Source organism: Chrysemys picta, chromosome 2, assembly GCF_011386835.1.
Source record: "Chrysemys picta bellii isolate R12L10 chromosome 2, ASM1138683v2, whole genome shotgun sequence".
NCBI lineage: Eukaryota > Metazoa > Chordata > Testudines > Emydidae > Chrysemys > Chrysemys picta.
This window is the reverse complement of record NC_088792.1, coordinates 102,153,382-102,169,176: the sequence shown is the minus strand read 5'-3', so window position 1 is coordinate 102,169,176 and position 15,795 is coordinate 102,153,382. Positions and strand designations below refer to the sequence as shown.

Sequence of the window (15,795 nt, the reverse complement as noted above, 5' to 3'; positions counted from 1 at the left end):
CTGCCCTTGATGAGCCAGTCACTGAGATACAGAAAGATATGGACACCTCGATGCCTCAGGTAAGCTGCTACTGGCACCACGCATTTTGTGAACACCCTGGGGGCAGAGGATAGACCAAAGGGTAGTGCCATGACTGGAAGTGGCGCTTGGCCACTATGAAACTTAGGAAACACCTGTGTCCCGGGAATATGGAAACATGAAAGTAAGCATCCTTTAAGTCGAGAGCGGCATACCAGTCCCAGCCAGGACACTATCTAACTAAACACTTAGCAGCTACTTAACAACTAACAAATGATTAAACTATTTACAGCTAGAAGCACAAGGCTAAGATAGGAGAGAAAAACTGCAAGAGACAGAGGTGCTCTGACTGACCACCACTGGCGGTAAGAAGGAACTGAGAGGACGTAGGGCCGGCGGTGCCTGATATACCGCGGCATGAGCGCGGCACTCCAGAGGGTGCCAGAGTCAGCCCTATGGATACCGCTAAGGCAAAAGTCTCCGATGACCACGCACTTGGGCATGCACACACGTACAATGGAATCGACATGCACAAGGACTCGAAGAAAAAGAATCAGAACTATTTGATTAAATGAAGTAGATGATTCTTATCAAAGAGGCAAACGGGCACTGTTATTCATATTTCATCAGCGGCAATCAAATCTACTGAAAACTTAATACAACAGTGATCAAAATGAACTTGAAATATTAGTCAGGAGGTCATCAAGGCTGACCTCTTTCAAATAAAAAATTTCTTATTACTGGTCAATTACATTTTGTTGGTAGCATTATAATTACGGCTACGATTTTGGCCTGGGTATTTTTATTAAAAGTCGCATACAGAATGTGAGCAATAAACAATAAATCACATATTTATTTAAGAAAAAGCCGGAGCTCTGCTGGCTGGGGCTGAAGTCGAAGCTGGAGTCCTGCTGCCCGAGCCTGAAGCCAAAGACCCATCGCCCAAGGCTAAATTATTGGAATTTTCAAGAAGTCATGGAGGTCTCATAAAATCACGGAATCCATGACTTCTAAGACAGATTTGTAGCCTTAATTATAATTGCTAAGGTATTTTGTCTTACATACTTTCTGATGGTTTATGGATGAATTTACATTTATAACATGACAGCAGTTATATGGCAGATAGTTCCTGAACAATAGATTAATTAAAAAAAAATAAAACTTTAATTTTGCAAGAGTTTTCATTTTCTTATTATTAGAGGCAGTTACAACCATTGGAAACATAGGGTGAGATTTTCATGATCACTCACTGTTGACCTAGATGTGCTCCTATTAACCTCATTGCTTCTGAAAATCCAACCTATAGTGTAAATTGTACAGTAGGTCTAGTTGCATAATGAAAAGTTCATTACATTGGTGTGAAGAACACAGAAAATATCTGTATTAGTTTTAGGAATATAATGTGTACCTCTGTTGGTTTGATAGTCATTGGATTGTTTGCTAAAAGATAAGTATGGATTACACAGTTTTAGGTGGTTTGAGTCTGCAGGAACCAAAGTCAATGGCTTTAGATAACTCCAATCACCAATGTTTAACTAACAGTACAAGGTGTGAAGGTCTTTTGTTGTTTTGTCTCTTTCCAAGTGGGACATAAGCACACTCTAGCTTAGGACAGGGTCAAGGCCTTCAAATGGGAAACCTTAAACAAAGAACTTGGAAACTAATGCACAGAAGGGGAGAGGCAGGTTTTGCAGAGAAGCAGACTTTAACTCAGTCTCCAGAAAAGGTCTTTTTGTTGTTTTAACCCATTTCTCTCTGCTTCCTATGTTTCTCTGGATAAAGAAATAATACTTTATTTTGAAGGTCACTGAATTTTCATATTGCATACAGCTCCCAAAAAGGGAAGTTTAGAGTAACTGCCAAACCCAGCAGGACCTGCTGAGGAAACGTGGCTGGTAAATGGGATGCTGTAGAGCCCAGAGAACAAGTCTAAAAGTTGGGTGGCTCACAGGATTCCACTATGACAGATGTGAAGGCACAGGGCCTATCACTTGAAAGGGTACCTATGGAGAAACTGAGTGAAGGGTCAAAGGTATAGCTAATCCTGAATCATAACAGTTGGTCACTGCCATATTCTCTCTTATAGTCCACATATAAGACCTGATTCTCCACTGCCTGTAATCAATTATACCTGTGCAAAATGTGTTGAAAATGCATCTTGACCAGGTAATGATTTATTTCCTCTTTAACAAGAGACAATGACTAAACAAAGTGCAAGCTAGTGGAGAATCAGGTCCATTCATATGTAAAAACACTTTTAAAAGCATCCCACTGCTTTGACCAATTTCCTTTAGAATATCTAAGCAAGCTAGAAATGGCATTCTCAAGCATTCCAATGCTATATAGTATTAGTTTTGTTCCTGGTGGTTTATGAAATAGCATATATTGAAATGGTTATTAGTCTCTTGGATCACTTACAAACACAGGGTTATTTACCAGGCAGGGCAGGATGCTTTCAGCATCCCAAACATGTTGAATCAATCCACCCCTGAGTAATCGGAATCTAGCTTTCAAATTTCACCCCCAAAATGGCACTTTTAACATCACAATACCTCAGAGCACTACACTGAGGCATTAGTTGAGTACTGACTCACAGGGAAGAGTACCACATATGGAGACACAAAAATCAACATCTTGAGGTTGCTGACTTTTCTTTGGAGGTTTCTCATACATGTATAAGGGCAGACAAAATAAGTAAAAAGCTAGAGCAGGTTGAAACTTTCCAGTGAAAGGAGTCAATATTGACAAAACTTCATTTTGAAAAAAACTGAAAAAAAGGGGAAAGGTTCATAAAGCTGGAGTGGAACATTTTGACTTGATCAGAACAACATATTTTGATGTTTCATCTCCAAATGACTTTTCATTTAGAAATTTATTTACATTTATATTATATTGTAAATGTTATATTCTAAATGATAAAATAAAGTCAAAATTGGAATGAAACATTTAGATTTTATGAAAGCAGAATGTTTTGACTGACCTGAAACAATGTTTTTTTCCAAAAATTTAGTTTTGTAGGAAATTTCAAACTTTTTTGTTTTCGTTCCAATTTGAAATGTTGGAATTTCCTATAGAATAGAAATTCTGAGTTTCCAAGGCATGTAGACAAAGCAAAGCTTGAGATTAAAATTTTCAGAACTGAATAATTAGGAATCTTAATAAAAATGGCCTGAATTTCAAACTACCACCAGCTACAGGCTTTGAAAATGAAGCCACATCTATGTATGTGACTATTTACTGATTTAGGCATCTAACTGTAGGCAATTAAGTTTGAAAATATTGGCCTTCCTTTATCATTACCCTGATGTTAATTTGCATTTGTCACACTGTTTCCATGTCTAGTGAACAAAAAGGCAAAGACTTATATTATTGGGCTATTGCCTAAGACATGCCAGGATTAGACCTTCTCCTACTCAAATTCTGAAACAGCTGTTTTATTTATCATTACCTATATAAATTGTTGCTCAGCTTTGACACCTACTAACATAAGACACTGATGTATTTAATACTGACACCACAGCTGGCCTGATTAGTCAACACACTGTGTATCCTATTAAAAAACTGACCTTGTTTATGAGTTTAAGGTCCAACTGAGAATTACAAGCTCACACTGAAGCTGTGATTTTTTTTTTCTGAACCTTGGGCGATATCACTGAAAATCAGGTTCAAAGAAAACCAGAAGATGTAAGGGTCAGGGAGATGTGAGCATATATTTTAATAAATCACTAGGCCAGCCTTGTTATAATAAACGTGGCTTTTAATTTATGTGTTTATTTTGCTGAGCATATCATTTGCTTTGGGGTTTTCCTGTGATACAGAACTATTATGTAGGATATAATGTTAAGAAGACAATGTTTAACAGACGTCACACCATGTTGCTTAAACAAGACTAGTGAACTTTATATGAGTTTTTTTCGATGTACAGATCAGCTGAAACTAACAGGAATGGATTTATTGTCCCTGGGAGGATTTCAGTTTAATGGATTTATGGAGCTCTAGTAAATGCCTTCCCCTTTTGGGAAATGATGAAAACAGTCTTAATGTGAACATATGAATCAGTAAGCTTATTTCTTATAGCTAATGAAACACTATTACAATGCTAGGTTATTGACCTGTACATGTGATACATGTCAAGTACTGTATCTAAGGCATACAAACATACCCGGCAAAAGAAAAGGTCTTGTGAGCATCTATCATCTTTTTTAAATCCTAGAAAGGGTGATTTCAGTGCAAACTGCCAGTCACAGTAAAATACACCTGTACAAAAATCAAGAACCAATCCAAAACATTACACTATTTATTAAGTCAACTTTATTAATAGCTTTCAAAAGGAAATGCAAGATTAAAACAACAAGACCAATATTCAGAAATGAAAGGAACAAAGTATCAAATCGCGCAAGGAATAATGATGAAGCACAGGAAAAGGATCAATGAATAAAGAGCTCATGGTATATTTCCCTGGAGAACACAAGAGATCAATGGACTAGTGTAGGAACAGAGTTTTGATTAGTTCCTGAATTTCTATCATCTGTCAAGGAGATTTTTTTCCTCTGTCATATGATTCCACATAAATAGGGCTGCTGGTGGACTTCCTGAAACTCTAAGTGGAGACAGCTACAGTAAGTGCAGCAGCTCCTTCCTCCCCATCTCAGAGATAAAAGATAATGGGAGTCAAACATAAGTAGTGAGTCATGGCTCTGTGATCAAAAAGACACACGGAGAGAATAAAAACTGCACAACTAGAAGTGAAAAAAAATATAAATTTGAAAAGCAAAAATCTAAAAACCCTTGAATTTTTCTCCTCACCTTCTAGCAGCAACAGTGCAAAGGAAAGGGGACCCACAGAAGAGGACAAATCTGGAAATGTAGTAGATATTCTATTCCCGCTTCCGGAATCAAGTGCAGAAAGAGCTCACAAAGAAAGACCCTGCCAAATTCCAACATTTATTTGAAGTCAAGGCCTCACAAATTCTGTGGCAATGGAATTTGCTGTGCAATTCACCCTGAACCATAAAACGGTGATCTGGAATATAAGCTTTCATTAAAAATAAGATTACATTTCCAACCCTCATGGGTGTGAAGAAAACGCTGAAAACATGAACTGAGTGCAACCAATGCTGTTCTGTCTTTCTGACTTGTGTGCAGATATCTTAGTACAATGTGCTGAAACGTCCTCAAAATGCACAACACAATCTAAAGGTCTGTCTACATTTTACTCCTGGGGGAATTCGGTGCCAAAAAAATTAAAAAATCTGCACCAAAAATTAAAAATTCTGCACACAATATTTTAAAATTCTACAAAATTCTGCATATTTTTGCCAAAATAATGGAATATAATCAAGCTGGTTTCAATTATTTTGGTAATTTATTTAAACTACAGTACAATGGATGGATAATGGAAGTGGGGAGCATTGGAGGAAATCACCAAATCCCCTCTGTCTAATAGTAATGTAGCTAGTATTGACCCTTTACTTCTAGTTATTAGTCAACAAATATATGCAACCATATGGTCAGTGTTGCATCATAGGCAACTGAAGAACAAGTAATGGCTGGGAAGTCAAACTCACAATTTATACTGGCTACTGACCATCTCCAAAAAGGTCAGTAGCAAACAGTTCATGGAACACATTTTGATAGGAAATTTTTTCAGTCCAAAAATTTAGACCAGTTCTAATCATTAAAGCACAATAAGCATTTATAAGGCCATACTGTCCTCCAATAAGGCTCCTTTACACCACTCTGGCAATATAAAGGAGCCTTAAATTTTTTGCACCTGTTTTATAGTCCTGGAGGAATTCACTAAGAACAACGTGAACAATTGACTAAGCAGGCAGGCTGCTACATTCTGCTTTGCCTGAGGGAACAGAGCCTGCCCCACACCTACCTCTTCAGAAACACCCCAAAACCCTGCCCCAGCATGCAGCAAGAGTAAGTGAGAGGGACAGACTGTCTCTCTCTCTCTCTCACACATGACTACCCAGCCCTCCCCCCAGTGGTGATTTACATCTCTACCGGCTGCTCTAGGTGCCCAAACCGACCTCTGCACTGCCGGGGGGGGGGGGGGGGGCACATGACTGCTCTTGCAGCTTCCCTTTGCTTCCCCACCAGAAGTCATTTTACTGTGGGGAAGCAAAGAAATCTGCAGAGGCCATGAATTCTTCGCCGATGCAGTAATGCAAAATTCCCTCCAAAAGTAACATTTATGACAGCTTATAGAGTACAGACATTGCATGCCCAGCTACCAAGGTATAAATAGCAGTGTAGACAGTAAGGCACAGCTTAGGAGAGTAGATAGAGCAGAGTGCCCAACACATCTGAACCATAGGGTATTTATACTACATGGCTCTCTCAATGCCCAAGCAGTCCCTCCCATATCTGCTACTTTTAGCATTGTAGTGTCCTGCTGCCTCCCTGCCGCCAGAGCCTTTCTCTCCTGTAGTGAAGGTTCTAGCAGAGGGGAGGCAGTAGTAAAGGGCTCCGGCAGTGGCTGCCAGAGCCTTTCTCCATCACAGTGAAAGGCTCTGGCAGTGTGCCTTCTCACACTTGCTGCAGTCCCTTTGCACCACTCCAGCAGCAGAAAGAGACTGGGCAGGGACTGTCTTTTTGTTATGTGTTTATACAGTGCCCACCACAATAGGCGTCCCCGCTATATTACTGCAATTCTGCTAATGAAGAGTCTGTATAAACAGTTTAATTGGTCTCCTGAGGATACCCCAAAGGTAGTGGGAATTCACAGATGATGCAGAGTCACCACCCGTCTTCCTGCCCCTGGTGTAGTGGACATTCCTTTGGAGAAAGAAGTGTGAATAGAATGTTGCTTCCCTACAATAATCCTTGGCTCCATAGGCAACTGGGCACAATTTAGAACAGTCCCTTTCTGCCATCAAGACTGGGGGAATGCAAAGATTACACAGAACCACTTTGCTTTCCTCTCTCCCATGGCTGTGTTGAGTGCAGCTTAGATGGACCAAAGAATGTGTATCAATTACTTTTCATTGCTACAACATTAGCACAATACACCTAATAGAACAACTCGAGAACAATACTTTTGGTCACACCTTAAAGTGCTTGCTTAAAGTTTGAATGTGGTATAGTGCCGGACTCACATTGAGCAGAGTCCACCTGTTTCGCTAAAAACTGGGTAAGCCTGCTCTAAGTCTGCCACTCAAAAGGCCCAATGCAATATTTAGAAAATATTCTGCAACACTGAGATGACACAATGGAAAAAGACAGAGACTGAATATCTTATCCAATGTACAGGATACATCCTGGGCAAGATCCATGGGGTTATTGCCACAGAGACCAGATGAATCTATAAAGCCTTGAGCATTAGCTGGGTGGAGCATTGCTGGCTTTTAGGAGAATAAGGACATCCTTAGAGAAGAGGAGAGCCTTCTGTTGGCTACTTTTATATTGTAGATTTAGTTTTGTGACTCAGAGTCAAAGAGTCAAAGAGGAAGTCAAAGAGGAAGAAGTTACCTTGCAATACAAGGTTGAAGAATCATGCCCAGCAAAGTTTCAGAATGTTTTTCAGCATAATTTATTAAGCTAATTAACAAGATTCTATAAGAATCCCCCCAAAAGATCCCTCCAACAAAAAATATTCTGCATAACTATTTAGAAATAATGAGCATATTTTCATGGAGTAGCAAGTTTGGGGGGGCATGTTTTCACAGACCTGAAGTGCAAGGAAGTACAGTGTTTTTCTCAGTCACAGGTTTATGGGATGTGACATCCACAGTCCAAGCTTGCCCAAAGCAGTCTCTAATGGGCCATGAATCAGGAGAACAGGAAATAATCACTAATGTGATTAAGGATAAGCCTCCCTTTCTGAAGGAAAAGTCTCAAAACTATCTACATTTGGAACAAAAGAGCAATTAAACTGTGCAATAAAACATTTTGCATTCCCAATGTTCCTTACCTTACATTAGCGATCCAAGACTATAGTAGTTAGGTATTTTGGCAATACACATACTGCTTTTATGGCACGTCTCTTTAGAGAAACCCTTACCAACATGTTCAGACATGGGTGCCTACTGTTAGGCTCCTAAATCCATATTTAGAACTGTCACTGACTTGTGTGTTAGACCTCACATTGCTTGGCTAATAATGTGAAAACAGCCTATGGGTGTGGCCCCACTAGATTAATTTTTTTTTGATATTTGTGTGTGTACCTGTCACAGTGCAATGGTACACAGATTTTTCAGAATAGCTCTCACATCTAGTCTGTTACTAGGTTCAGTGTTGGAGACACAGAGCAGTTGAGTGGATATAGGCATGGAGTGTTGGGCGGAGAAGGGGGAGTACAGGGAAAGTTTTGGATCACCAGCACTGTAATGGTGACCTAGCCTACAAATCAAAAGTAGAAGTTATGTATAAAATTTCCCATTTGTTGTTTTCTAAATAAAATAAGCATTTGTTTAAAATGAGAAACCAACTCCAGAACATTTCCTTCAAATTGTCTTTAGGAACCCAACAAAGGAGCGCTCATCAGGGACACACCAAAGTAGGAGGAGATGATGCACAATTCTTGAGTTGTGGGCGCCAATAATATAACACACTCATGCGTATACTGTGTGCACGGTTGGGAGCCAGCAGCATTATCATGCAACTTCAGGGAGCAGGAAGGAGACCCTGATAGAAGGAGGGAGGCAGGAAGCTAAAGGAGCCACATGGCACCATTGTTGTGCGTGGCAGGCCCTAAACAGTACAGAATGCATGCAGGTGTTAGACATGGTGTTCTAGGTCCCAAGTAACAACAGGCCTTTTTTAAAAAAATCAACACAAACAAATACTAAGGAGGGGACCATCTAACCTGAATCTATTAAACCAGCTTTGTGGGGCTAGAACCATCTCCCTCCATATACGGGGCTAAGGACAGACTGTTTTCACTTTAGGTACCCTGCCTGCTCTTGAAAGTATTTGTCATTGAGATGCTTTTGGGCCTCCAGTGGCCCTTTGAGGGCTGCAATCTTTCTGCAACACCCTGGCTTGAGATGGCAGCTCATCCCTCAACCCTTCCCCCACACCCAGAAGAGCAGCTCTGTAGCCTGCTCCCTCACAGCTTCCAGGTGCATCTATGCCCAGTTCCACTCCTACAGGACAGGACCTGGGTGAAGTTTTAGGGGTTGCAACTGGGGACGTGGAGGAACAGGTGCTGGAAAGCCAGCCTGAGGTTGGGGTAGGTGGCAGATGATACGGGGATGCTGGATCTAGGATAAGGCCCTCTGGGTGCCTCCTGTGAAGGTGGCACTTGCCTCCTGTGAAGGTTAAAAGGAGCTGCATGGCCTAAGCAAATCAATTCCTGGGGGGGGACCAGTGGAGCTATGAAGGTGCCCCTTGCTGGTTGCTGAAGCTCAAGGGAGAGCCAGAAGACAGGTTCTGGTGACATTGGCATTCGGTGAGGAAGAACTTCAGCCCTGAGGTAAGGGTGAAGAGGAAGGGTCTACATGGGAAGTAACCCAGAGAATAGCAGTAGCAAATATTAAAGGAAGCAGCACATGGTTTCTATTTGTAGGGTCCCTGGGTTGGGACCTGGAATAGTAGGAGGGCCCGGGTCCCCTCACTGGCCACTGGCAAGGTGGCCTAAGCCTTGAGAAGGGGATAAGACTTGTTTAGAGGCCCAAGTGAAGGACAGGACTTGAAGAGGCTCCAGTGAGAAAGCCCGGGGGGCACTGCTCTATGCCAGGGAAAATACAGACTTAAAGCTAGCCCAGAAGGGGCTGAGAACTGAGCCCAGAGACAGGGCTGCAGAGACAGATACTGACAAGGGCACTGTGATAGGCCCTGTTGGACCTTTTTTTACCCCGGAAGCGGTTCCGGAAGTCATGAGTTTGACTGTGTGACTTAGCTGGAGAGCTGGGCCAGTGAAGACCCCCATGACAAGGTTAACCACTGACAGGGGGCACCGGAAAGAGAAAGAGAAAGAGTTTGTGTGCAGGTTTGCTGTTGATTGACAGGAGGTGCTCACAAGAGGTGAGTGTCCCCTGTCACATGGGCATTGTACAAACACTTAGTAAGAAACGGTCTTTGCTACAAAGAGTTTACATTCAAAATGGACAGAGAAGGGAAGTATCCTTTTACAGATGAGGAAGTGAGGCACAGAGAGATTAAATGACTTGACTAAGGTCACAAAGTAACTTTGTGAAAGAGCTTGGAATATGAATACAGACATCCTGAATCCCAATGTCTCGCACACGGGACCATCAATGTAAAAGGGGCAAGTCTTGTTAGTTCTATTAGAAAATAAACAAACTGCCCCTTAGACAGCCCTGTCCCATGCACAGGAGCCCCAAGGCAATCTGTGTCACCATTCCTGACAGATCATTCCATCCCTCCAAGCCCCAACCTCTCCCCGCACAGTTAAATACAGAAATAAATAAAAAAGGAAGCGAGGAAAACAAAAGATCCCCGGCTTGGTGCTTGTGTAACTGACATTCTGTAAAAGCCATGAATGGCCTCTTCTGCATCAGCCATCCTGTGCAGCTCCAGTTGTTCCCCTAGCACCATCATGGAGGGGAGGGGTGCTAGGAGGCTCTGGGCAGCAGGGACAGACTTTAGCCTGCAATAATGCAGCATTAGCATTGCATGGTAGCAAAAGGGAGAATAGCCGCCACCCAGTGCTATATCAGGGGTATGTGATAAAAGGACTAGTACAGAGAATGATGTTTTCATGAGGAATACACAATACTGTGTAATTTATGACCCCATATACATGGGCACCCTGACCATGTTCTGAAATCATTTTCAGCAATTCACATTCAAAATGGTTCCCACCAACAGAGGTGATGCCTGGGGGGGGAGAGGGGTCATGTGGGGTCATGCATCCCCCCCAGATTTGCTGCTTGGCTTGGAGTGAGCATGCGCAATACCATCTGCTGACATCACTGCACTCACTCTGCCTCTCCGCTATTGGCAGGTATGGGTTGTCTTTGCCCACCAACAAGGCTGGACCAGCCAGATGGACAGGACATAGCTTTGCCCTGAAGGGTCTGGGAAATTTTCTTTTCCAAAAACCATTTAAATGATACTCCAGCCTTTGCCCAGCTGAGCAAGTCCAATCCCAGATGGGTTGTTGAAAATGAAAATGGCTCAAAGCCTGCTGAATTTCCCAGCCTAGATCTCTTTTCCTTAAAGGATTTCAGTGCAGCCCACACAGAGTTCATGATCCTCAATGAGGTACTTGTGGGATAGAAAGAGACCTCTTCACCCAGCCCTGGCCTGCGATACAGCAGCAAGTTTGACAGGGTAGGGAATGAAGAAGGCTCCAGAATCCAAGGGAGAATGCACAGGGGATGGGGGTTGGCCAGGAATTCAGGGTGAATTCAGGGCCATGGAAATAAATACAAAATTATTCACAGGATAGGATTTATGGCTTCACAAAACTTGGCAGCATAACTCAAACAGCAGACTGAATACAATGCAAATAGACTGTTAGGAATTCATTCATTTCCCAAATAGCTGTTGGATTTAACTGTGTTCCGCTAACCCCTATTATTTGCTATTCGCGAACATTTGAGCAAATGCGGTTTTGTTCACACTAATGTTTGAGAACGGCTGAATTAATATAGATTTCTATTCATACTGATACCCGTGAAACATATGAAGAAGGGTATGTATGGATGAAAAAATATTTGCTATTCCTTATTTCCTATTCATAATTTGTAAAATCTTGTATAAAAATGTCAGTCATCTAAATTAGGGAACAGAAAGTGTAACTTCTGACTCAGGTGATCAGTCACACACCACAAATAATAAACAGAAATCAGTTTCTGTGAACAATTTGCAAGCATCCCATGAAATAAGTTGGTACACAATATTAATCAAATACATGAACAGAAAACAGAAAGAAAATTAGGAGAATTTTTCTAATTTCTGTAACAGAAAAGCAGACTAAATGCATCTGATAGTAACACAAAGAACCATCCTGCCAGCCATATTTATGAATGAAAATAAAGGCTAGGTCAAATTCACTCCTTTTCTTTCATTTTGAAATCACCTACCATCATTTACTACAAAAAACATACACTTTAATCTTTATAACTCTGATATTGCACCTCCTACAGACCAAACTGGAAGGTATGTATCCCCTCTCCAGTGCACAAGTTTAAAACTAGAAACTGCTACAGATAACTATCCCTAGTTTACAAGTCAACATTGAGCTCTGATGAGGATGATACTTGATAGCAGTAATGTCAAACTTTACACAGCTATAACCTGAGTTTACAAGGATGCATTTAGCCATAATGCTACTATTTATATCTCTATAAACCTAGTTTATGGTGATATAAATAGCAATGCTAATGGCATTAACAGCAGCACTCAGCAGCATCACAGCTGTTGAGTGCTGCTCTTATGCTATTTGTATTACTGTTTATATCATCATAAACTTAGCTGGGTAGTCAAAGATGCCTCATTTACCATGCAAGAAAAATGAACGCCCACATTTTAGATCCAAAGCGGAGCCCTTTGTATTGGTGGTTTTATTCATTTCTTTCCCTTTCTTTGCACATCTTAGACTCTGCTAGGAAGTGGCTGTGAGCAAAACGTAACTTGCATGAGCTTAGATGAGGAGACAATCAAAGTTTTCCTATGTTCCAACAGTGCTATAAGCTAACCAGGAGCAACAGCAATGAAAAAAAACAGCAAACTTACGGTCTCCTTGACAGCGCACAGGACCCACAGTTAACTTGGATTCTGATCCAGATCGGTCAATATCTCCAACCACCACTTGACTCACTGGTAGATGTTCTTTGTAAGACAAGAGCCCAGCGTCTTTTCTCCTGAGACAGAGAAAAAGAGAAACAACACAACAAGTGAAATATTTACAAAGATTTTATTCCCTGACAATGAACGAATCACCACAAGAATAAATATCCCTGAAAAGCAATAATTAAATCAATACAATAATGTTACCCTTTAAGCTATGTTGTTAATCCTATCTATTTGATTAAATACCTTATATTAATATAATCATATGTATTTTTGTAAAGCAGAGATATTCATTTCATCCAAGAAAATCTCTCCAAAATAGTTTCATTGGATTTTTTGTTTGCAACTGACCACAGCCCATACGTACTTGAGCAATCGTACTTTGTTGATTGTTTAGCTTGTTTGCTTTGAATGGAGAGGAGCTTTCCAACATCTCCTAAAGACATATCTTTTTTGGCCCCAGCTTTGGACTAAAGATAAAGAATTAAGAGCTAAAGTCTTCTGACCACCCCCAGTATATAATACAGATGGACAGAGACCTACATTCACTTCACCAATATACCTCAACACTTATGTGAAGTGAGAACTGATTCATGTTTTAGATCGGGTGCCTAAAATGAAAGCATTAGAACAGCAATTGTGCTGTTCCTTTAAAACAGAAAACAATAACTTAACCAGCCACATCTTCTCTCTTCCCTTGAACCATTTTTTGTCAGAAGCAAACAGAAAGGGAAGCTAAGAACAGCCATGCATCTCCTAGGATGTGAAAGATAATGCAGCTTTGAATTTTACAAATATTAGTTTCAGAGTAGCAGCCGTGTTAGTCTGTATCCGCAAAAAGAAGAACAGGAGTACTTGTGGCACCTTAGAGACTAACAAATTTATTAGAGCATAAGCTTTCGTGGACTACAGCCCACTTCTTCGGATGCATCCGAAGAAGTGGGCTGTAGTCCACAAAAGCTTATGCTCTAATAAATTTGTTAGTCTCTAAGGTGCCACAAGTACTCCTGTTCTTCTTTTTACAAATATTAGTGAGACCCTACTGTTATATACATGAAAAAAATAAGAGGAAGCAAAACAAAACAACCTAATAGTTGTCCAAGCTGCATAACCCAAGAAGAGAAGATACACATCTTCCTCTTTTTTTTACAGCACCTTTCTAAGTGCTCCAGTAAATCAGCAATTAATAGTAACCACAGACTTTCCAACTTTCTTCTTTACAAATCAGTTCCTTTGCTCAACGAGAACACAATACTAAGGATGATTTTAAAGCCCAAGAAAATATACTGAGTAATATACTGTAGGGAGCAATTGTGTTTTGGGATAGACAACATGCTCTGAAAGCCTTTTCCACTGCTATTTTCAATGACTTTATGACCCTGTAATATTAGATTCCTATTATCGAGGAGGCAGAGCAGAGGCATTTGCGTGATCCAGTAAAAATGAGAGTTTCTCAGTAACACTAATATACTGTCTCAGTAACACTAATATACTGTCTTCAGTCACATCAGCTATTGAGTCCTTCTGAAGCGATGGAAGATAAAAGCTCCTTTAAAAGAAAAGCAATTAAAGTAATTAAGAAAATAACTATCATTTTAGAATGACAGCTCGTTGGAATTTGTGTCTGCTCTCTGTGATTAAGAGAGTAATTAGAGATTTATTTATTACATATTTGAGAAAGTTAAATGTTTTCTGAAAACACTGGATGACTATTTTCTTAAATCATTATGTTCTTTCCATTTCAGAGTTCCCACCTTTATCTCAGAATCCTTTATTTTTCCATCCTTCAGCAGTTCCAAGAGGCTGAGACCATTAACTAAGTATGGTTGGCCATAGCCCCTTCTAGATGCTGCCAGAGGAGACTGCCAGGAGACAAAGAACGGAGAGAAGGACCTCTCATATCCTTTGTGTCTAAGTGAGCTGCTTCTGCAGATTCTGCTAAATAATAACAAACACGTATACAGGGATTTTCAAAATATAGATTTCAAAATCCTTTATGAAGGCGGGAGAGTATCATTTTCTTCTGTTTACAGATAGGAAACAGAAGTGCAGGAAGGTTAAGTGATTTGCTCATGGTAACAAAATGAGTGAATAACAAAGCCAAGATTATAATTCCAGGCTCCCTGATCCCCGGCCTGATGCCACATCTATGGGACCCTAGCCTCTGTAACAGAAATTAAATGTAGGTTGTCACTTTACTCTTCCTAAAATTTTCCTCTGAAATTGTTTTTCTCTGTTGAATGTCACTATTTCAAAAAGACCTTCAAATCAGAGGTAACTATTAAAAGTATAACATTTCTTTAGAGCATGGTGAAAAAAAAAACACTACATCCATGGCACTCCATCCCACCCCTCCAACATTATTTTCAGCAACAAATAATGGGGCCAGTGATCTTTCAAACCTCTACCAGCCATATTTGCCACCTCCTTTCCATGGAATGAAAATGACCAGTGATGGTTCCCCCCACCCCTTTACTAATGTTACTGATACTCATTATTAATGATTTATTTATGGAATTAACACAAAATACTGCGATATTCTTTGGTAACTTTAGAGCCATTGCTGTGAAAATAAACCTAAGTGTTACATAGTTTCTTCCAGTAGTGCTCTTGCTTTGTTTTCTGATAATTGGCTGTTTGTCACCATGGTAGGAAACTTCCTCTCCTGTGAGAGGAAGAATAATTCAGTGGTTAGACTTTTAGCCTAGGATTTGGAAGAAATGAGTTCCAGTTGCTTCTTTGCCACAGCCTTCCTTTGTGACTTTGGCCAATTCCCGTAGTCATTTTATGCCTCAGTTCACCATCTGTAAAATGGGGATAATAGTACTTCCCTGCCTCACATGGTGTGTTGTAAGGATAAACTCATTAGAGATTGTGAGGTGCTCAGATACCACAACAATGGGGGCCATGTAAGTACCGAAGGCCTGGACTACACTACAGAGTTACTTTGACTTAAATCACCTTGCACTGATTTATTTGTGCATGAGCGTACAAACTCACATTGGTCTACTGCTGACGAAAGCACCCCATTACGGTGACACTCTGAACAGAATTGAGCCATGGCTG

The 15,795-nt window shown here is 40.6% G+C and overlaps 1 protein-coding gene across 4 annotated transcripts in view; it reads right to left on the bottom strand.

The window, feature by feature from the left end:
* CNTNAP2 (contactin associated protein 2) overlaps window positions 1–15,795 on the bottom strand; it is a 1,641,691-nt gene that overhangs the window by 236,080 nt on the left and 1,389,816 nt on the right. For all 4 annotated transcript variants that reach the window (XM_008179187.4, XM_065583877.1, XM_042842751.2 and 1 more), the window contains one exon: window positions 12,673–12,800. In XM_008179187.4, the coding sequence (XP_008177409.1) occupies window positions 12,673–12,800 (128 nt within the window). The remainder of the gene's footprint in view (window positions 1–12,672; window positions 12,801–15,795) is intronic.